Raw genomic sequence first — 16,916 nt, 5'->3', positions numbered from 1 at the left:
TTTTCATTTATTTCTATTAATACGAAGCCAAGGGGAGCGGTGGTCTAGTGGTTAAGGGGTCGGCCGCTCAATCCGGGGGTTGTGGGTTCGAGTCCCACTGAGGGCGCGACCATGACTTCTCGTATGACACCAGTACTGGTTTCTTTCAGGAAGCGGACTCGAAAGTTGTTCAAATAAGCTTAATGCTTTCATTACAACCGAGCGAAAATAAATTAGTATAAACTAAACTAAAACGAAGCCATTTCTTGATCAAATCGACAGTTTTGTTGGGTTTAACGTCGCACCGACACAATTATAAGTCACTTTCTATATAATATTATTATATGGCGACTTTTCGGCTTTGATGGTGGATTCCTTGAATCAAATAAACATATCTTACTTAAGACCCTTATTAGAACAGCATCTGTTGTATGGGATGGATGTACCGACTACGAGGATTAAGCTTTAGAAAAAAATTCTATACGAAGCAGCATGCATTGACAAACTTAACCAGATCAGTCTCAATTGAACGCCTAATGAAGGAAATAGGTTGGGCTTCATTAAAAGACAGGCGCACTATTCAAAAAACTTGTAACTGTTTATACTTAGCAAGACAATGAAACTTGCCAAATTATCGAGTAGATGTATTTCCTGCATCTGTTTCTGAATCTACTCCCTATCCTATTCGTAATAACAACGAATATGAAACATTAGCTCGTCGTAGTCAGATATGCAGTTCACCTTTTATTCCGGCATCAGCAACTTCTCTTGTGAATAATCTTGAACCAGACATTAGAAACTCGGAATCAATAGTGAATGAGAATATAAAGTTGAAAATATTGATATGTCTTATATATAAGATCGACTTCCCAAGGAGCTGGACCCCCACTCCCCTCTATCTCTCATAAAAAATATATCTCAAATTACAAAAGCGTCGATTTTCCCCGCCAATTTGTTTCGTATTATTTCTGTTGGGGAGGGCCGTCATCTGATGTTGTAAGAACTTGTGGCCCGACCCATTCGCTTATTTGTTTGTGGTTGTAAAAGTGTTATATATTCTTGTAAATATTAAATGAGCAAAAAAATATGTTTAAACTAAGATGCCTCTCAGTGCATTATTTCATCACGGGCGGCCGCCTGGGTAGAACCACCGACCTTCCGTAAGGCAGCCGGATGGCTTCCGCACATGAAGAATTCAACAACCCGAGTGAGGCTCGAACCCACATCGACGAAGGGCAAGTGATTTGAAGTCAGACAGTTTTGTTAAGGAATGGACATCGCTTACATTTAGAATTTCTGGGATGAAAACGATGGTTGTTTTTAGAAATTCCCTAACAATTTCTTCAGTTTGAAAAATCGGCAATAAGCTGCTGTCTGGGGGTATTCATCATGATATACTACAAAACATAATCAAGAAATTCACAAGAAACTGAAAGAGTTTTTTTGTGAGAGGTAAAGGGGATGGGGGTTAAACACTCCCATATAAAACCCAGATGCACAGCTTCAATGTTCCTCTAGTTTCAGTACTTTTTAAATATATGTGACACAACTTTGGCCTAACAGACATATGGACAAGGGCAAACTTTCCATTTGTAGAGTTTTTCATATGGACCCAACAAGCAACAAATATGGTCTGAACGGAATTCAAAAATAAATTTTATGACCCTAAAATATTTCGACAATGGAAAATGCTTTCAAGAGTTTTTTAACCAACATTTTGAAAATGTTTCTCTAACAATGTGTGAAGGTCTGTAAAAATTCAGATAATGTATACAATGGAATTGTGAATATCTAAAGAGCATTCAAAGAAACTAGAACGTGTCTGTAGGACACAGGGTGCGCCCCCACTGGTACATTTGTCACAACTAAGGGGCAATAATTCAAATGTTTCCAGTCTTAAAGGGGTAAAGCCTCAACAAACATGTTATAAAAAGGATTCATTATTCTAGGCCATATACTTTTTGAACTATGAGCATCACAAACAAAAAATCCACTATTCTGGCTATTTCAAGGGCCATAACTCTGTAATAAGCGCTAAGATTCTCAAAAAGAATGCTAAGTGTGCAAGGTCACATCATGATAAAGACTCGAGCAAGGTTTTATGAATTTACATCAAATACTTTTTTAGCTAGGCACATTATTAGGTGAAAATGTGCATTTTTGACTATTTCAGGGGCCATAACTTTAAAAATAGGGGTGGAGCCGGCCAAAAAATAGGAGGTGCGCAAGTTTATATCATGATAAAGACTCATGCAAGTTTTCATCAATTTATGTCAAATACTTCTTGAGCTAGGTGCGTCACAAGGTGAAAATGTGCATTTTTGACTATTTCAGGGGCCACAACTCTGGAAATAGGGGGCGGACCTACTTGAAAAATAGGTGCGCAAGTTCATATCATGATAAAGACTCATGCAAGGTTTAATCAATTTATATTAAAAACTTTTTAAGCTAGGCTCGTCACAAGGTGAAAAGGTGTATTTTTGACTATTTCATGGACCGTAACTCTGGAAATATGGGGCGGGGCCAGATGAAAAATAGGAGGTGCGCAAGTTCATACCATGATTAAGACTCGTGCAAGGTTTCATGAATCTATATCAAATACTTTTTGAGCTAGGTGCGTCACAAGATGAAAAAGTGCATTTTTGACTATTTCAGGGGCCATAACTCTGGAAATAGGGGGCGGAGCCAGACGAAAAATAGGAGGTGTGCAAGTTCATATCATGATAAAGACTCATGCAAGGTTTCATCAATTTATATCAAATAGTTGTTGAGCTAGGCGCATCACGAACTTTGGACGGATGGACAAATCTATATGCCCCCACCACTCATCGTGGTGGGGGGTGGGGTACAAAAACCTTGTTTCAGAACAAATTACCAGTAATGGAACAGTAACCGACGCTCTGAAAAATTGTGGCACATCACAGATGCAAGAGCCAAGTAACAAAGTTTATGCTTGTATATATCATCCCTATTGCTTAATAATACAAGAGGGTCGTTGACTCTAAAGCGCTCACCTGTGTACAAGGCTTCAAGTGTGTTTGTGTTACATAATGTTACAAGTACAAAGTTAGGTTTCTTCTATGTTAGCCTATATCAATTACATGTCACACACATTTTGGAACTTAGGGCAATAATTTGGACAATTATGTTAGACAGTACAACAAGTTTCTTATATATACACCGATAGTAAGTACATGTCACACACAGGGGCATGGCCATTTTTGACTTCAGGGCAATAATTTGGACAATTATGGTAGAGAGTCACACCCTTATATCATATGCAAATATCAAAGCTCTAGAGAACAAGGAGCTGCGTTCAATAAACGCTTGATGCCCCCGGTGGCATCCTTGCCGATACAAAGCAACCTAAGTCCGAAACGAGGTCAAGGTCAAACTGAGGTCAGGTGATGTTTGAAGATGAGGAACGGTCACAGGTTACATCTGTATTAGTATCATTTCATTCTTGTAAACGGTATTGATGCGACGAAACGGTCCCATTTGGTTAACCAAGAGATGGCCCTATAAAGCAACCTAAGTCCAAAATGAGTCAAGGTCAAGGTCAAACTGAGGTCAGGTGATGTCTGAAGATGAGGAATGGTCACAGGTTACATCTGCATTAGTATCAAGTAATTCTAGTAAGGGGTATTGATGCTAGACGAAACGGTCCCATTTGGTTAACCTCATACGGACGGACGAACGGACAGGACAATCACTTTATGTCTCCCGCATCAGTAGATGCCGGAGGCATAAAAAGATTTTACAAGTCTGATAACTGAAAACCTATTTCTAACAAAAAAGACCCATATGTTCAATGAACCAGAACCATTTGAACAACTTTGAAAGAGGGCTACCCAAAGATCATTTGTGTAATGTTTCATCAAAATCCATTCAGTGCTTTTGTTGTTTAAAGAAATTGTTATGGTAAGTGACCATGCCCTCTGGCAGCCATGTTTTTTCACGAATCAAAAAGATTTGAACACTATTTGTAGGTCACACAAGGACCATTTGTGTGAAATTATTTTAAAATTGTGCTAACAGTTTTATACAAGATTTTAAAAGTTTGTACTATATACATACAGGGAAAATTGACCACGGCCCCTGGCTGCCATGTTTTTTGACGATTCAGTATAATTTGAACAATCTTGGTAGAGGGCTACATAAAGACCATTTGTGTGAAATTATTTCAAAATTGGACCATTGTTTTAGGAGATGTCGTCTGATTTTCTTCTTCTAATTTTAGCTCTGGAACCCCTATGTGCAACCAAGTGGAACCGTTTGAACAACTTTGGTGGAGGACCACCCAAGAAACATCATGGCCAAGTTTCATCAAAATCCATTCTGTGGTTTTGGAGATGTTGTTTAAACACAATTGTTGATGACAGACGACTTGATGGACAGACGATAGACACAACGTGATCACAATAGCTCACCATGAAAACTTTGTTTTCAGGTGAACTAAAAATAGGTACACATCAGATTCTGCTATCAAGGTAAAATACAACCCGAGATAAGTAAACTGAGCTTATACAGGGCAGGATCCAATGAAAAGAAATAAAACACAAAGCAACCTGTAAAATAAGTTTACTGTTCTCAAAATGTTAAATATGGAAGATTAAAAGGTGTTTATATTAAATAATTGTATTTCCCAGGAAGCTTAATGTTTAAAATTTATACATGTCAAATACATTACTGGCAAGCACATTTCAACATAAACAGTACATGTACGATAAATACAATGCTATATTTACCAAATGTACACACATGTTTATTTTCTATGGGTATTTTTTTAATTAAGAAATAATGTATAGAAAAATCATGCTTTAATTCATCAATACACAAAAAAGGTATGTCTGTGGAATAATTTCATGAGGGCATAGCCCGAGTGAATAATTCTGCTGACATATAACCAATTTCCAGTGTATCAATTTAAATAAAACATGATTTTGCTCTACATTTTTTCAATTCTGATATGCCCTTATCTAAAACAGAGGATAAAATATAGTAGTGCTCTTTCTTGGCCGCAACTAAAACAGTGACGTCATTTTAGCTCAAGTGTGTTTCACAGAAATAAGCATATCAGAATGCTCATTTTAACATGGCTTGATTTGTCTGTCAGTTGAACAAAGAAGGAAGGGCTTGATCTGTCTGTCAGTTGAACAAAGAAGGAAGTCAGGACATGTATATTCTTTCATAAACAACAGTTGACACGCTGACAAGTGAGAGACCATTTTGATGTCAAATTGCCACAAGACGTACATTCATACTACCAGGATAAATGAAGTTCAACATATGAGCCGTGCCATGAGAAAACCAACATAGTGGCTTTGCGACCAGCATGGATCCAGACCAGCCTGCGCATCCGCGCAGTCTGGTCAGGATCCATGCTGTTCGCTTTCTAAGCCTATTGCAATTAGAGAAACTGTTAGCGAACAGCATGGATCCTGACCAGACTGCGCGGATGCGCAGGCTGGTCTGGATCCATGCTGGTCGCAAAGCCACTATGTTGGTTTTCCCATGACGCAGCTCATTTAATTAAAATGTTTCAATGAGCAGTAAACAAGAATGACAAATTTATCACAGTCTGGAGCTTCGGCCCTAATTGTTCAATTCTTGCGCGTCTAAACTTAGAATTGTGGCAAATCTGACAATAAACCATGTGAAGGTCTTCATTAATTAATACACAAATCTTCAAGTATTTTTTTAACTGTACAGATCTGTGGCCATGCTTTCTCCTTATAATAAATATAAAAGTACATTATTACAAACTTTTAATGTAAGTGCTTTTTAAATGACCTATAAAGCCAATAATAGGTCAAATTCTTAACATTATCTTTTTTGAAAATTTTAATAATAAAAATACCATTTCATATTGGGGGGGGGGGGGGGGGGGAGACCTGAGGCAACTCAAAATGTTAAATCTTCTGGTTAAGATGTTCAACCTTCTTGTACAAGATAACTTTATAAAACAGAATCAAACATAAATTACCTGTTTGGCATAGATCTTGTTAAAATGATCAAAAATACAAGGTTATTCACTGAAGTAAGCTTTACAATCCAGTTATAGTTAAACAGCAATGAAATGTTTCAAAATTTTATTATTACATTTTCTAAAATATCAGTTTAAAGCTGCTTTGATAAAGTACCTCAGTTCTGCAATGGTAATTAACCAGGGGACATAACCATTGAAGCAAGTAAAATATTACTATGGACTAAAGCAGAAAAAACTTTTAAGTTGATGCAAATACTTTCACAGTAACCTATCAATAATAAACCAGAAGTACTTTTAATAGTTAAATTCTTGTCACAGCTTTGGTTTAATGACAAGGCTAGGCTATAAAATTATGTTTGGAAATCTAGAGACTTTGATTAGTTGAATCTGGGCTCCAAATTCAAACTGACCAATCGATGCAATACATCCTTAGTCTAGTCTCTTTTAAAACCTTATACCCTTCTTGCTACATATCATCAAACAGTACCAAACATATAACAATAAAGATCTTTTTTATTTAAATTTTAACTAAATAAAACCTTGTTTTAATACTCTGAGAAACTTATGCAGCCCATAAATGCATGAAAATTTTAATTATATCAAACAAAACAGGTCTATGATTTAGCTATTGTTTGTATCTGTTTTGCAGTAATACTGAAAAGTACAACACTGACTGTCGAATGAAGCTACAATTAGGACTGGGACGATTACTCGGTTAATCGGATCCATTTTGATTACTAGGTGAAACCGGTTTCAATTTTGCAAAACCGCTAATCGCTCTCAATCAATAAACATCACAATTTGTACTTCATCTTTATACATTTCTTTGACTAGCACATAGCCCCGTGGTATATGTCCGCTAAAACACATTGAACATAGTCAACAGTCGCGGATTTGCCTGTCATGATATGTGTAAAATAAAATACACCAAAATATGACTTATTAATTGTCACATTGTGTGAAAAGGATAAAGTTTTTAAGCTCCAAATGTAATCAGCTGTTGGAAGTACCTTGATACCGTCGTCAGGATTGAAAACAGCATTTTCAATATGGCGGCCGATTAACCGGTTCGATTCGATTTCATACAAAAGATTACCGGTTTCAAAATTTTGAAATCGTCCCAGCCCTAGCTACAATCATAGGTAATGAACATGATTTGCTTAAAACTAAAATATAGTCAAATTTGCACATGTGCTACAGAATTTCACTCTCGATCTAAACAGTTATGGATCAAGGTAAAAAAACTTAGTACAGAAACCAGCCCAAAAACTCGAGCATATGACTAGTTGTTCCCAAGAATGATTTTTCAGTTATCCAACAGCAAAGTTGCATTTCATGTCAAGTCTACTAATATCTTGTATTAAAGTGGTAATTCAGTACCTTATTCCTGATCACCCTACTTTATGAAATTTTCCTCTAACCAGAGTTCTCACAACAATACATTTTTACCACACAAGATCCTTCTAATTCACATTAACACCACCAATTTAAAAAAGCGAGTTGTTACACAATAAAACTAGTTCTAACGCAAATAAAATGAACTTCAAATAAATCTGGTAACTATTCAATTATGTAATCTATGAAATTTTCCTTCAAAATTTAAATACTACTCCGCATACATGTATAAGAACTTGCAATTCATGAGAATCTGCTAGAAAAGAGGATGAAATAGAAAGAATAAGGAAGAATGCACAGAACAAGTAACATGTACAGAAACAACTGCAATATTTACAAGCCAAAGGGTGTAGTTGCTTTTTATATTAAATTTCTAGAAGATTGGACAGGAATTTTAAAAGTAGCAAGGTCACACTTAAGACAAGAAAGGCTGGGACAAAATGCATTTTTTACAGTTCTTAAATAAAAATTCTTCAAATCATTCTACCATGCAATAATGATTATATGATTTACGGAAATTAATTGATGGGGTCAACATTTGCATTAAAACATCAAATTCTTTGCTCATGAAATAATAATGAGTGTAAATCTCCATTACACCAAGTTCAAGGTGATGTGAACTTATGTACCAGTTTTTTTTGTCATAAGAATTAAAATGGACAAATACTTACAGAACAAAGTCATTTTTATGTAAAACAGAGAAGCTTTATAAAAAAAATCAATTTCCTTAAATATATTATAAGTGCAACTATGTTTAAAAGCTCTGTGAATATATGGCTGCTCATACAAAAAAGAATCTATGAACAATATTATAAATAAGCTTACCAATGTTTCAGGTTTAATTCATGTTTTGCATAAGTTACTTCACAACCAGGAAATCTGTGAGGTTTTCAAAGTTCTACCCATGACCAGCAACAGACCAAAATAATTTCAATGATTATATTCAAAAACAGCTTCATAAATGAGGTAACTCATTTTCTGACTAGTAAAATGCTGGTACAATAATAATACAAAGTATATACAAGTATGTGTACAAGCAACTGTATATACAAACAACAGATTATTTCATTCAAGCAGTGATTTACTAAATTTTCACATGGTGGTTTTAAAATACAAATTTAACCTGACAAAATAACATAATTTACGTACATATATGTAGCAAATATTCATTTTCCATTCACTTGCTATATGGTAGGGTGGGGAAGAGGGATTGGGGCATGGCAACAATAAGGAAGCCACAAGTCAGCACCATAAAACAAATATTATATGTGATTTTAGGAACATTAAAAAACAACTATCTACACTAAAAAATTGCACTCTGCTAATAATGGCTTTAAAAAAATTCCTGGATAATTACAAAAATAAAGCAAATATATTATGTCCAAATTTTTAGAATAACTTCTACACACTCAAACAATTAACAATTTGCTATTTTTCAGAAGAATTTCACATTATACTGTTTTCAGCTTTAAACAAATAAACAAGTCTGTATCAGATTTTTTTGGACTTAACGTTGATGAAAACAAGCCCAGAAAGTTATAAATCTACCCATTTTTGTTATAAAACATTTGGCTGATCAGGTTACCTTCATCATCATATTTCACATGCCACAGTCAATAACTCGAAAGTCAGAAAACTGACCCTGGCATTTCTGTTACTTTTATAAAAAAACTTGTCTGTTCAGAAATGCTCATTTCCAGTTACATTTTCAGCTTGATAAGGAATGTTTTCATAGCTAAATTATCCTACCAAGAACCTGTAAACAATTATGGCTATAACATTTGGAAATATTCATGCATAAAAAAACGTCTTGAACAAATTAAAAGTAAGAGGGTGACCCTGGATCACTCACCTGAGTAATATGAGCTACATGTTTCAAATGTCAAACTGATGCTAAAATACTGAGAAAGTCAGTAGGTCATATTCATGGTCAATGAAAGTCAGTTTTAAGATCGGTGTGCAAAACTGTGCAAGTCATCCAAATTTCAAGGCTTCATCTTCAAAAACAAGAAAGTAGGTCAGCAGGTCAAGGGACATCATATTACTTGGGGTTATCAGGTAATTATAATTAAACAGACTAGGAAATAGGATCAGATAATTTTTAAGTATTTTTTTCCTATATAACTCATATAATGAGGGCGGGGCCTCTTTTCACTCCAGGGGCATGATTTGAACAATATTAGTAGAGGACTACTAGGCAATGCATAATACCAAATATCAAAAGCACAGGCCTTGCAGTTTCAGGCAAGAAGATTTTTAAAGTTTTTCCTATATGTCTGTGTAAAACTTGGGACCCCTTTAATGGGGCCTCTTTTCATCTCGGGGGTAATAATATGAATAATATTGGTAGAGGACAACTAGGCAATGCAACATACCAAATATCAAAAGCCTAGGCCTTTCAGTTTCAGACCAGAAGATTTTTAAATATTTTCCTATATACTCGTAACTCAAATATTAACTAAGTGACCCCAGGGCGGGGCCTCTTTTCATCCCAGGGTAATAATTTGAAAAATCTTGGTAGAGGACCACAAGGCAATGCTACATACTAAATATCAAACGCCTAGCTTTTGTGGTTTCAGACAAGAAGATTTTTGAAGTTTTTTCCTGTATCAGTTTATGTAAAACTTAGGACCCAAGGGCAGGACCTCTTTTCACCCCTGGGGTATAATTTTAACAATTTTGGTAGAAGACCATAAGACAGTGCTACAAACCAAATACCAAAGGCCTAGGTCTTGTGGTTTCAGACAAGATTTTCAAAGTTTTCCCCATATAAGTCTATATAAACCATGACCCCCGGGGCTGGGCCATATTTGACCCTAGGGGGATAATTTGAACAACCTTGGTAGAGGACCACTAGATGATGCTACATACCAGATATCAAAGCCCTAGGCCCTGTAGTTTTGGTCAAGAAGATTTTACAGTTTTTCCTTTCGGTTACCATGGCAACAAGAGTTCTGCATAGAATTCAATTCTTTGAACAATTTTGAAAAGGGGCCACCCAAAGATCATTCCTGTGAAGTTTGATGTAATTCTGTCCAGTGGATTTCAAGATCTTTAAAGAAAATTTTGACGGACACACGACAGACACTGAGCGGTCACAAAAGCTCACCATGAGCATTAGGCTCGGGTGAGCTAAAAAAAAAAAAAAAAAAAAAAAACACTTAAAAACAAATGCCAAGCTCTGAACTGTCACTGATAAATTTTCTATTACATAATAAAACAATAAATAGTTTTGAAAGCTATGTTTACATATACAAATGTACATTATAATTTATACAAAGCCTCTAATACAACTATGACGCAGACCAATCTTCCAAAGCATGATCTGTGATCTATTCTCTACTTTTTAAAATGGTCCATCTTTGAGAAAATTGTCCTCTTCAATTCCAGTGTAAACACACTGACAGGGTGAATGCCCATGAGGTTTGAGTGCTTCTTTATTTACATGCATTTAGACCTATTTCTCACTCATCCCTCAACATGTAATTGAGATCTAGCATGTATAAGTTTTAACTACCCAGTGTAACAATATACTAGTAGCATATTTACATTTTGGTCCTAATCAAAACATCACAACAGATGAAACTGACAGAATTTCTGCTTACAAGTCAGTTAATATTTGAGCTGCACCATGAGAAAACCAACATAGTGCGTTTGCGACCAACATGGATCCAGACCAGAATGTGCATCCGCGCAGTCTGGTCAGGATCCATGCAATTAGAGAAACCGTTAGCGAACAGCATGGATCATGACGAGACTGCATGGATGTGCAGGCTGGTCTGGATCCATGCTGGTTGCAAACGCACTATGTTGGTTTTCTCATGGTGCGGTTCATTTGGTATTTTGTTTTCTCAAAAACTGAAACAAATGTGCATCAATTTCTTCTCCGCATCTTTGAGGTCCTGAACCACAGTGAAAGCATATCTGCCAGTTGTGTAACTATTTGAACTTCTTGGTTATGAAAACATCCAGACTGTAGCAGCAAATATAACACAAGTATCTGTTTCTCCTAGAACATTGTCTTCCTTTATTTTTACTGCAGCTGTCTGTAGCAATTCCTGTAAATAAAGCACATTTTTTTGCACAGCATTGTTTTTCTTACATTGTCTCGCAACAGAAGCAGCTAATATAGTGGAAGCATGTAGGTCACATAACACTCTGCCTTCATTCAGTTTGCAAATCAAAATTCTACAGACTGCTGTATGAATTTGTAGGGTATTTGTGTCATCCGCTATGAGGCATTCATTATGTACCCTTATCAAACTTTACCCTGCAGATCTTCCTTCCGCGGGCCGAAACTGTTGCATATTTCAGAGTTTTGTGTCCTCTATGATGAGATAGTCTATTCATTAGGCGTTTTTATCTATAGTCTATGATGGTCCATATTTTTGTTTGGGCTGGTGTGTGGGGGAGCGATAGAGCTGCGGCAAAACGGACGGGCTGAGGGGTTCAATCCCACCTAAAAAAGAAAACAAAAACACTGACTTTTTTTCCTTCATTGAAAACATTTTTTTCTCTCCAGAAATAAATGTATTGATAATCTATAATCGACTTTCATCAGATTTTTTAACCTTTACTTTTAATACATGCTAATTTCAAACAACTATACCAGTTAAGCTATTAAATACAAGTCATAGATATTAGTTCTTTAACAGAAATTTGCAATATTCATGACTGTCAATCCGATAAATTCCTTCCACTGTTGTCAAACTTGTACCTACTGTGTTTCATTACTAAAATAAATCTTTTCACAAAATAAATCAATAGATATACTGTTATTACGTAATAGTTGCTTACGTAAATGCTCTAAAACTGAATAGGTTTCTACTAAAGAATGGTAAAATTGGTCATTCTTGCAAAAAATGCATGCAATTTATTATCAATGAAACACTGAAATAAAGAGTTAGCAGTAAGTAAACAGCGAGAACTTGGTGGGAATACCATGCAACAGAACATAAAGTCAATAATGTAACATACATGCATACTGTTAAGGAACAAAAGAAAATCCTGTTAGTAATCAACATATTAGTCTTAAGTGTGTTGACTTTAAAATATCATTTCAAACTCCCATTTGAGTAACAAATATATCATATCTAATGAATGGTCAAACCTCAACCTCAATTTTTCCAGCAGTCACTCTGACTCAACTGAGTTTAATTAAGTGTTCCCAATTTCATTTTTGTAACAGCTTTTACAACAGCTTCTATACATATGCGGTTTCAATTATCTGATACTAAGAAACCCACTTTCAAGCTAAACTTCCCAGTTATGAAGGACAGTCGCAGTGCAGTCGTTTAAAACAGTTGTGACTGGAATTCCAAAATGGAATCTAATTTTTTTTCCTTTTTTTTTTCTCAGTTTTAATAATCATCTGGCTTATCTAAGTCTGTATTTATGTGAAGTCAGCTGAAGTTATTCAGAATCCAGTAAAAGCCAAAAGAAACTATACAGGTACTTTCTACAAAAAATAAATAAAGAACTTAAAAGATGCAGGTGTAAAAGGTGTAACTGCTTACATATCAAAGTGAATGGAGGCCTTTAGGCTTGGGTGACGGGCTGAATAACTGTGTTGAGTGATGATTTACTGACAGGGTGCTCTGAATAAAATAAGGGCATTTAAATAAATATAATGTAAATTTCAACTGAGAAATAAAACCAGCCTGACCGTCCGATTTGACAAATCTTCAGAATTACAGTATTCTATCAATAAAGCTAACAAATATGAACTTAATATAATATGTGGCCCTCAGAAAGAAAATGCAAACTTGTTTTCAGCCCATAAACACAACGAAAAGTTCAGTTCATTATGTGGCCTCAGGTAGTGTTTATACTTCAGGTCATATATGACAGCTATCCAGCGTAAATGGCAATGGAAGACCCAATGTTCCTATGGCATCATTATATTAGGCACAGGACCATGAACCTTCAAGTCAGCTGGATGACTCTCTTGAAAGACAACCGGAGTAGGGCTTTAACCCACAGCACCTACGGGGCATGCGAGTTAAAGTTCTAACCCACATGAAAAAAATGTTTCCTACTTCTCCAGAAAAAGTAAGGGGAATTCATTGATTTTATATTTGTACTTCCTTTGCTCAAACATAAATCTGTATGTTTTTCTACCAAACTGGAATACCTAAGCATTTATTGCTACACAAACAATTTCATGAATGAGAATTTGTAAAACCTTTTTCTTATTGGGTCGAAAATTTACGTAAAGAAATAATGGTGGAGGAAGACCCTTGTTACCCCTCCAGGCAGTATTTTAGGCAAAGGTGGTCCCCTGGGAAGAATCATCAATCTTTTATAATTCAGTTGGAGCGGTTCCTAATTACTGCCTGCAGAGATGAGAGCGAGTTATTTAAACTCAGAAATCTTAACCATCCAATCACAAATACCCCTTTAAAGCCGTTTCAACACATTATTATTATTATTATACCAGATTTATATAGCGCCCTTTCATGATAAACACGTTCAAATGCGCTTTACATATAGCAAACGCATCCACACAGGGCGCAAAATTCAACCTAGTACAGACACAGAGCAATCTGACCAGAGGGACAGAGTGAGATAAAGCCCTCAGAACAGACAAGAGAGAACTTTTTAGATACAGATGTGTCAGGTTAACTTAGCCTAGCTCTTTGCGAATAGACAGTCTGGTTCTTTAACGTGCCTGGTGTATAGCACAGATACACGCGAAGCCATCTTTCCTCGGAAGAACCAGTGCAGGCCTCTAGTTAGGTGGGAGACACTCAAGAGCATCTCAGAAACTTCCACTGCCTGGATTGGGATTCGAACCCAGGACCTCTGGATTGACAGTCAAGTGTGTTACCATTAGACCACCGGCCCACCTATCTGTTGAGAGGCATTACACTTTAAAATTTCATGAATTTAGAAACAGCAACAAAAGTTCAGATGGAAGAAAATGAAAATGATTAAAATGGGTTGTACAAAAATACGTAAAGTTAAGGCAAAACAAGAATGTCAAAACATAAAAAAACTTGCATTTTTGCAAGACTGACCAATGTGACAAAACATTTTTTCTTGCAGTCAAATAGTATGTCAAGCTGATTCTAAGTCATATAGGAAAGAAATTCCCTATTACATAAATACTGAATTTCTTTAAAACTGAAGTTACCCCTTTTCTGTGCTTATCTTAAAATACTTGCTCTAAAACACAAATGAGGTAGTTACTTATGAAACAAACTTTAAGCAAGTTCCAGAACAAACATAGTGTAACTAGTTTCATAAACTGAGATTCAAGACCAGTCTCACAACTCCAGCATTATGTTGGGTAGATTTTGAACTCATTTCTGAAGATGACCACTTACAAGACTGCACTCTCCGACTGGTCTGAAAACTCTGGTTTCTAACAAAATCTAACCCAAGAGAAAGGGAAGATCTCTTGTTTTCTGTGCAAAATGTCAAACTCATTACAATGTGTCTTATTTAACCTCTGTCATGCATTAAAAAACACTGCTACCTAACCATAACAAATTAAAAAGCAAACATCACAATTTTAATTTGACAGAAACAGTGGGTATAACAACATGAGTACACACAGCGAAATCGTGGTAAGATCCGGTTGAGGCCAGAGATATATTCCCACCAAACCCTGTGTTTGTATTGCTGCTAACTGTTGTATGACTGAACACCGTCTCGTTCGTACCCTCCTTCTTCTCTGCTAAAACTTTACGAGCAAGTCTGTTTGATCGCCTTCTGTTACGAGATCCAGGGGCCTGAAATGAACAATGACATAATGTGTTATGCTAGCAAATAAAAGTTAAACTACAACTGCATAAGGATTTTATAATTGCAGCTTCAAACTTTTCACTGTAGGTGCTACAGAAGAAATAAGTGCTCTATATAATTTTTGGATCATGGAGAGTAAACAAAAATTAGAACTACTTACTCTGTTATTTCTCTAAGTCTGAGGCAGAGAGGCAATGGTATGTGTGACTAACACACGAGTTAACTCAGAAGCTGTTTACAGTAAACTTATACTTATTAGTCAGTTGTTCATGTTGGTGACAACTTATTTGCATTACTGAATTATTACATTACATTACTGTATATTCTTACTGTTTTGCTAGAAGCGGACATGACTTTACTAGCTTGCGGAACTGCCGACACTGGGGCCTTTCTGTACGGAGAGTGGTAAACTGTAGTATGCTGCATTCTGCTTGTGGACGATGCAGGTGTCTTGGAATCATTAATCTACAATGAGAAACAATGTAACAGTCAAATCTTGTGTATAGATATCATACTAAAAAGAGACGCAATTAGTGTATTTACAATATCAGGTTGAAATATACTTCTGTTTAAAACAGGAAAGTAATTACTGACTTTTAGAAACAGGTGCTCTCTGTTTGCAGTTAAGTCCTTCACAAATGCTTAGATAAACAGAGAAATTCACACAAAATACAAACATCCTTCTTTCCTGCATATGTCTTACTTCATTTTTCTTAAATATGCCCTGGAATTTTCTGTTTGTTTTCTTGGATTTTTAGCCATAAAAATGCCATTTTGAGCATATTGTAACTTTCAATATTCTGCAAATCAACTGGACAACTTCAACATATTGAAAATGATACATCCAAAAGTTTCTGCCAGAGGTGTTTCGAACCCACAGCAGTATGGGGAAAGTGGTAAGATGTTAATTACCTGTATTTCTCTACCAGGATCACTCCTGGATATTTTAAGACTGAAGTTGTTTGTTGAATATTCAAAAACAAATTTTAACTGATTACACCTTAACTCATAAAATAACCAGCGATAGAAAAGGTTAGATCAACATGCTGCAGTGTGAAAATTTAGTGGTGTAATAACAGTAAGTATCATCTCCTTAGTACAGTTTAACCCCTGTAAACTGGAACCCCTGAATTCAGAAACCCGTCCAAACCAAGCGCATTTTGCAGCCCGATTTTTGACCTTCTTATTTCATTTGAAATATACTACCGTAAACCGCACTCCCTGTATTTCGGAAAATAAACCATAAGTTTTCCAGACCGAACCTATATCTATCAATGTAAAATTACCTCTGAAAACCGAACAGTTATAACGCCAATTGGAAATTTTGCTCTTGCTTTTTAGCATAATGACAAAATTTACTCTGTTTGGTAGCACAGTCATGTCCATAAAACTTTAATGGTGTTGTTTCATACAGTAACTAACCAAGAGAAGGATTTTTAATGAATCAGGTTGCTTGGTACATGTAATTGTATAACAATGTAATGTAGCATGAATTTCACTGACAAAACCCCTCTCCTCCAAAAACCCATCTATACTGAACTTCTACTCTGTTCCAGGTCATTCAGATTAGAGGGGTTCCATTGTATACCCAGTAATCGAAACAGCTCAAGAATATTATATAATTTTAGGTTAAACTCATCTTATCAATTTAACAATGAGTAAAAGGGCACTTTTTAAAAACATTTTGAACATGTTACTGTATGGAAAAACTTGAAAAATATTAGGAGTGAAAGAAGAATGCCTTCCTATGCTGCAGGTAACAAGTGAAGCTGAAAGTTGTTAGGAAACAAGTTGAAAAGACTAT

The 16,916-nt window shown here is 35.8% G+C and overlaps 1 protein-coding gene across 5 annotated transcripts in view; it reads right to left on the bottom strand.

Annotated features, from left to right (window-relative positions):
- Nucleotides 1-4,543: 4,543 nt before the first annotated feature.
- The window catches only part of LOC123546042 (protein regulator of cytokinesis 1-like), a 39,916-nt gene continuing 27,543 nt past the window's right edge, over nt 4,544-16,916 (bottom strand). For 2 of the 5 annotated variants that reach the window (XM_053551019.1, XM_053551021.1), the window contains 3 exons: nt 15,443-15,577; nt 14,923-15,099; nt 4,544-11,822 (listed from right to left, as the gene is read on the bottom strand). In XM_053551019.1, coding sequence (XP_053406994.1) covers nt 11,727-11,822; nt 14,923-15,099; nt 15,443-15,577 — 408 coding nt within the window. In that variant the 3' untranslated portion in view covers nt 4,544-11,726. Of the gene's footprint in view, nt 11,823-12,879; nt 12,961-14,498; nt 14,531-14,922; nt 15,100-15,442; nt 15,578-16,916 lie in introns of all 5 variants that reach the window. The other 3 variants (XM_053551022.1, XM_053551020.1, XM_053551023.1) reach the window with 3 other exon arrangements.

The sequence above is a fragment of the Mercenaria mercenaria genome, chromosome 9, assembly GCF_021730395.1.
Source record: "Mercenaria mercenaria strain notata chromosome 9, MADL_Memer_1, whole genome shotgun sequence".
In the NCBI taxonomy this organism is placed as follows: domain Eukaryota; kingdom Metazoa; phylum Mollusca; class Bivalvia; order Venerida; family Veneridae; genus Mercenaria; species Mercenaria mercenaria.
The sequence above is the reverse complement of the archived record's forward strand: the minus strand, read 5'-3'. Positions and strand labels throughout refer to the sequence as shown.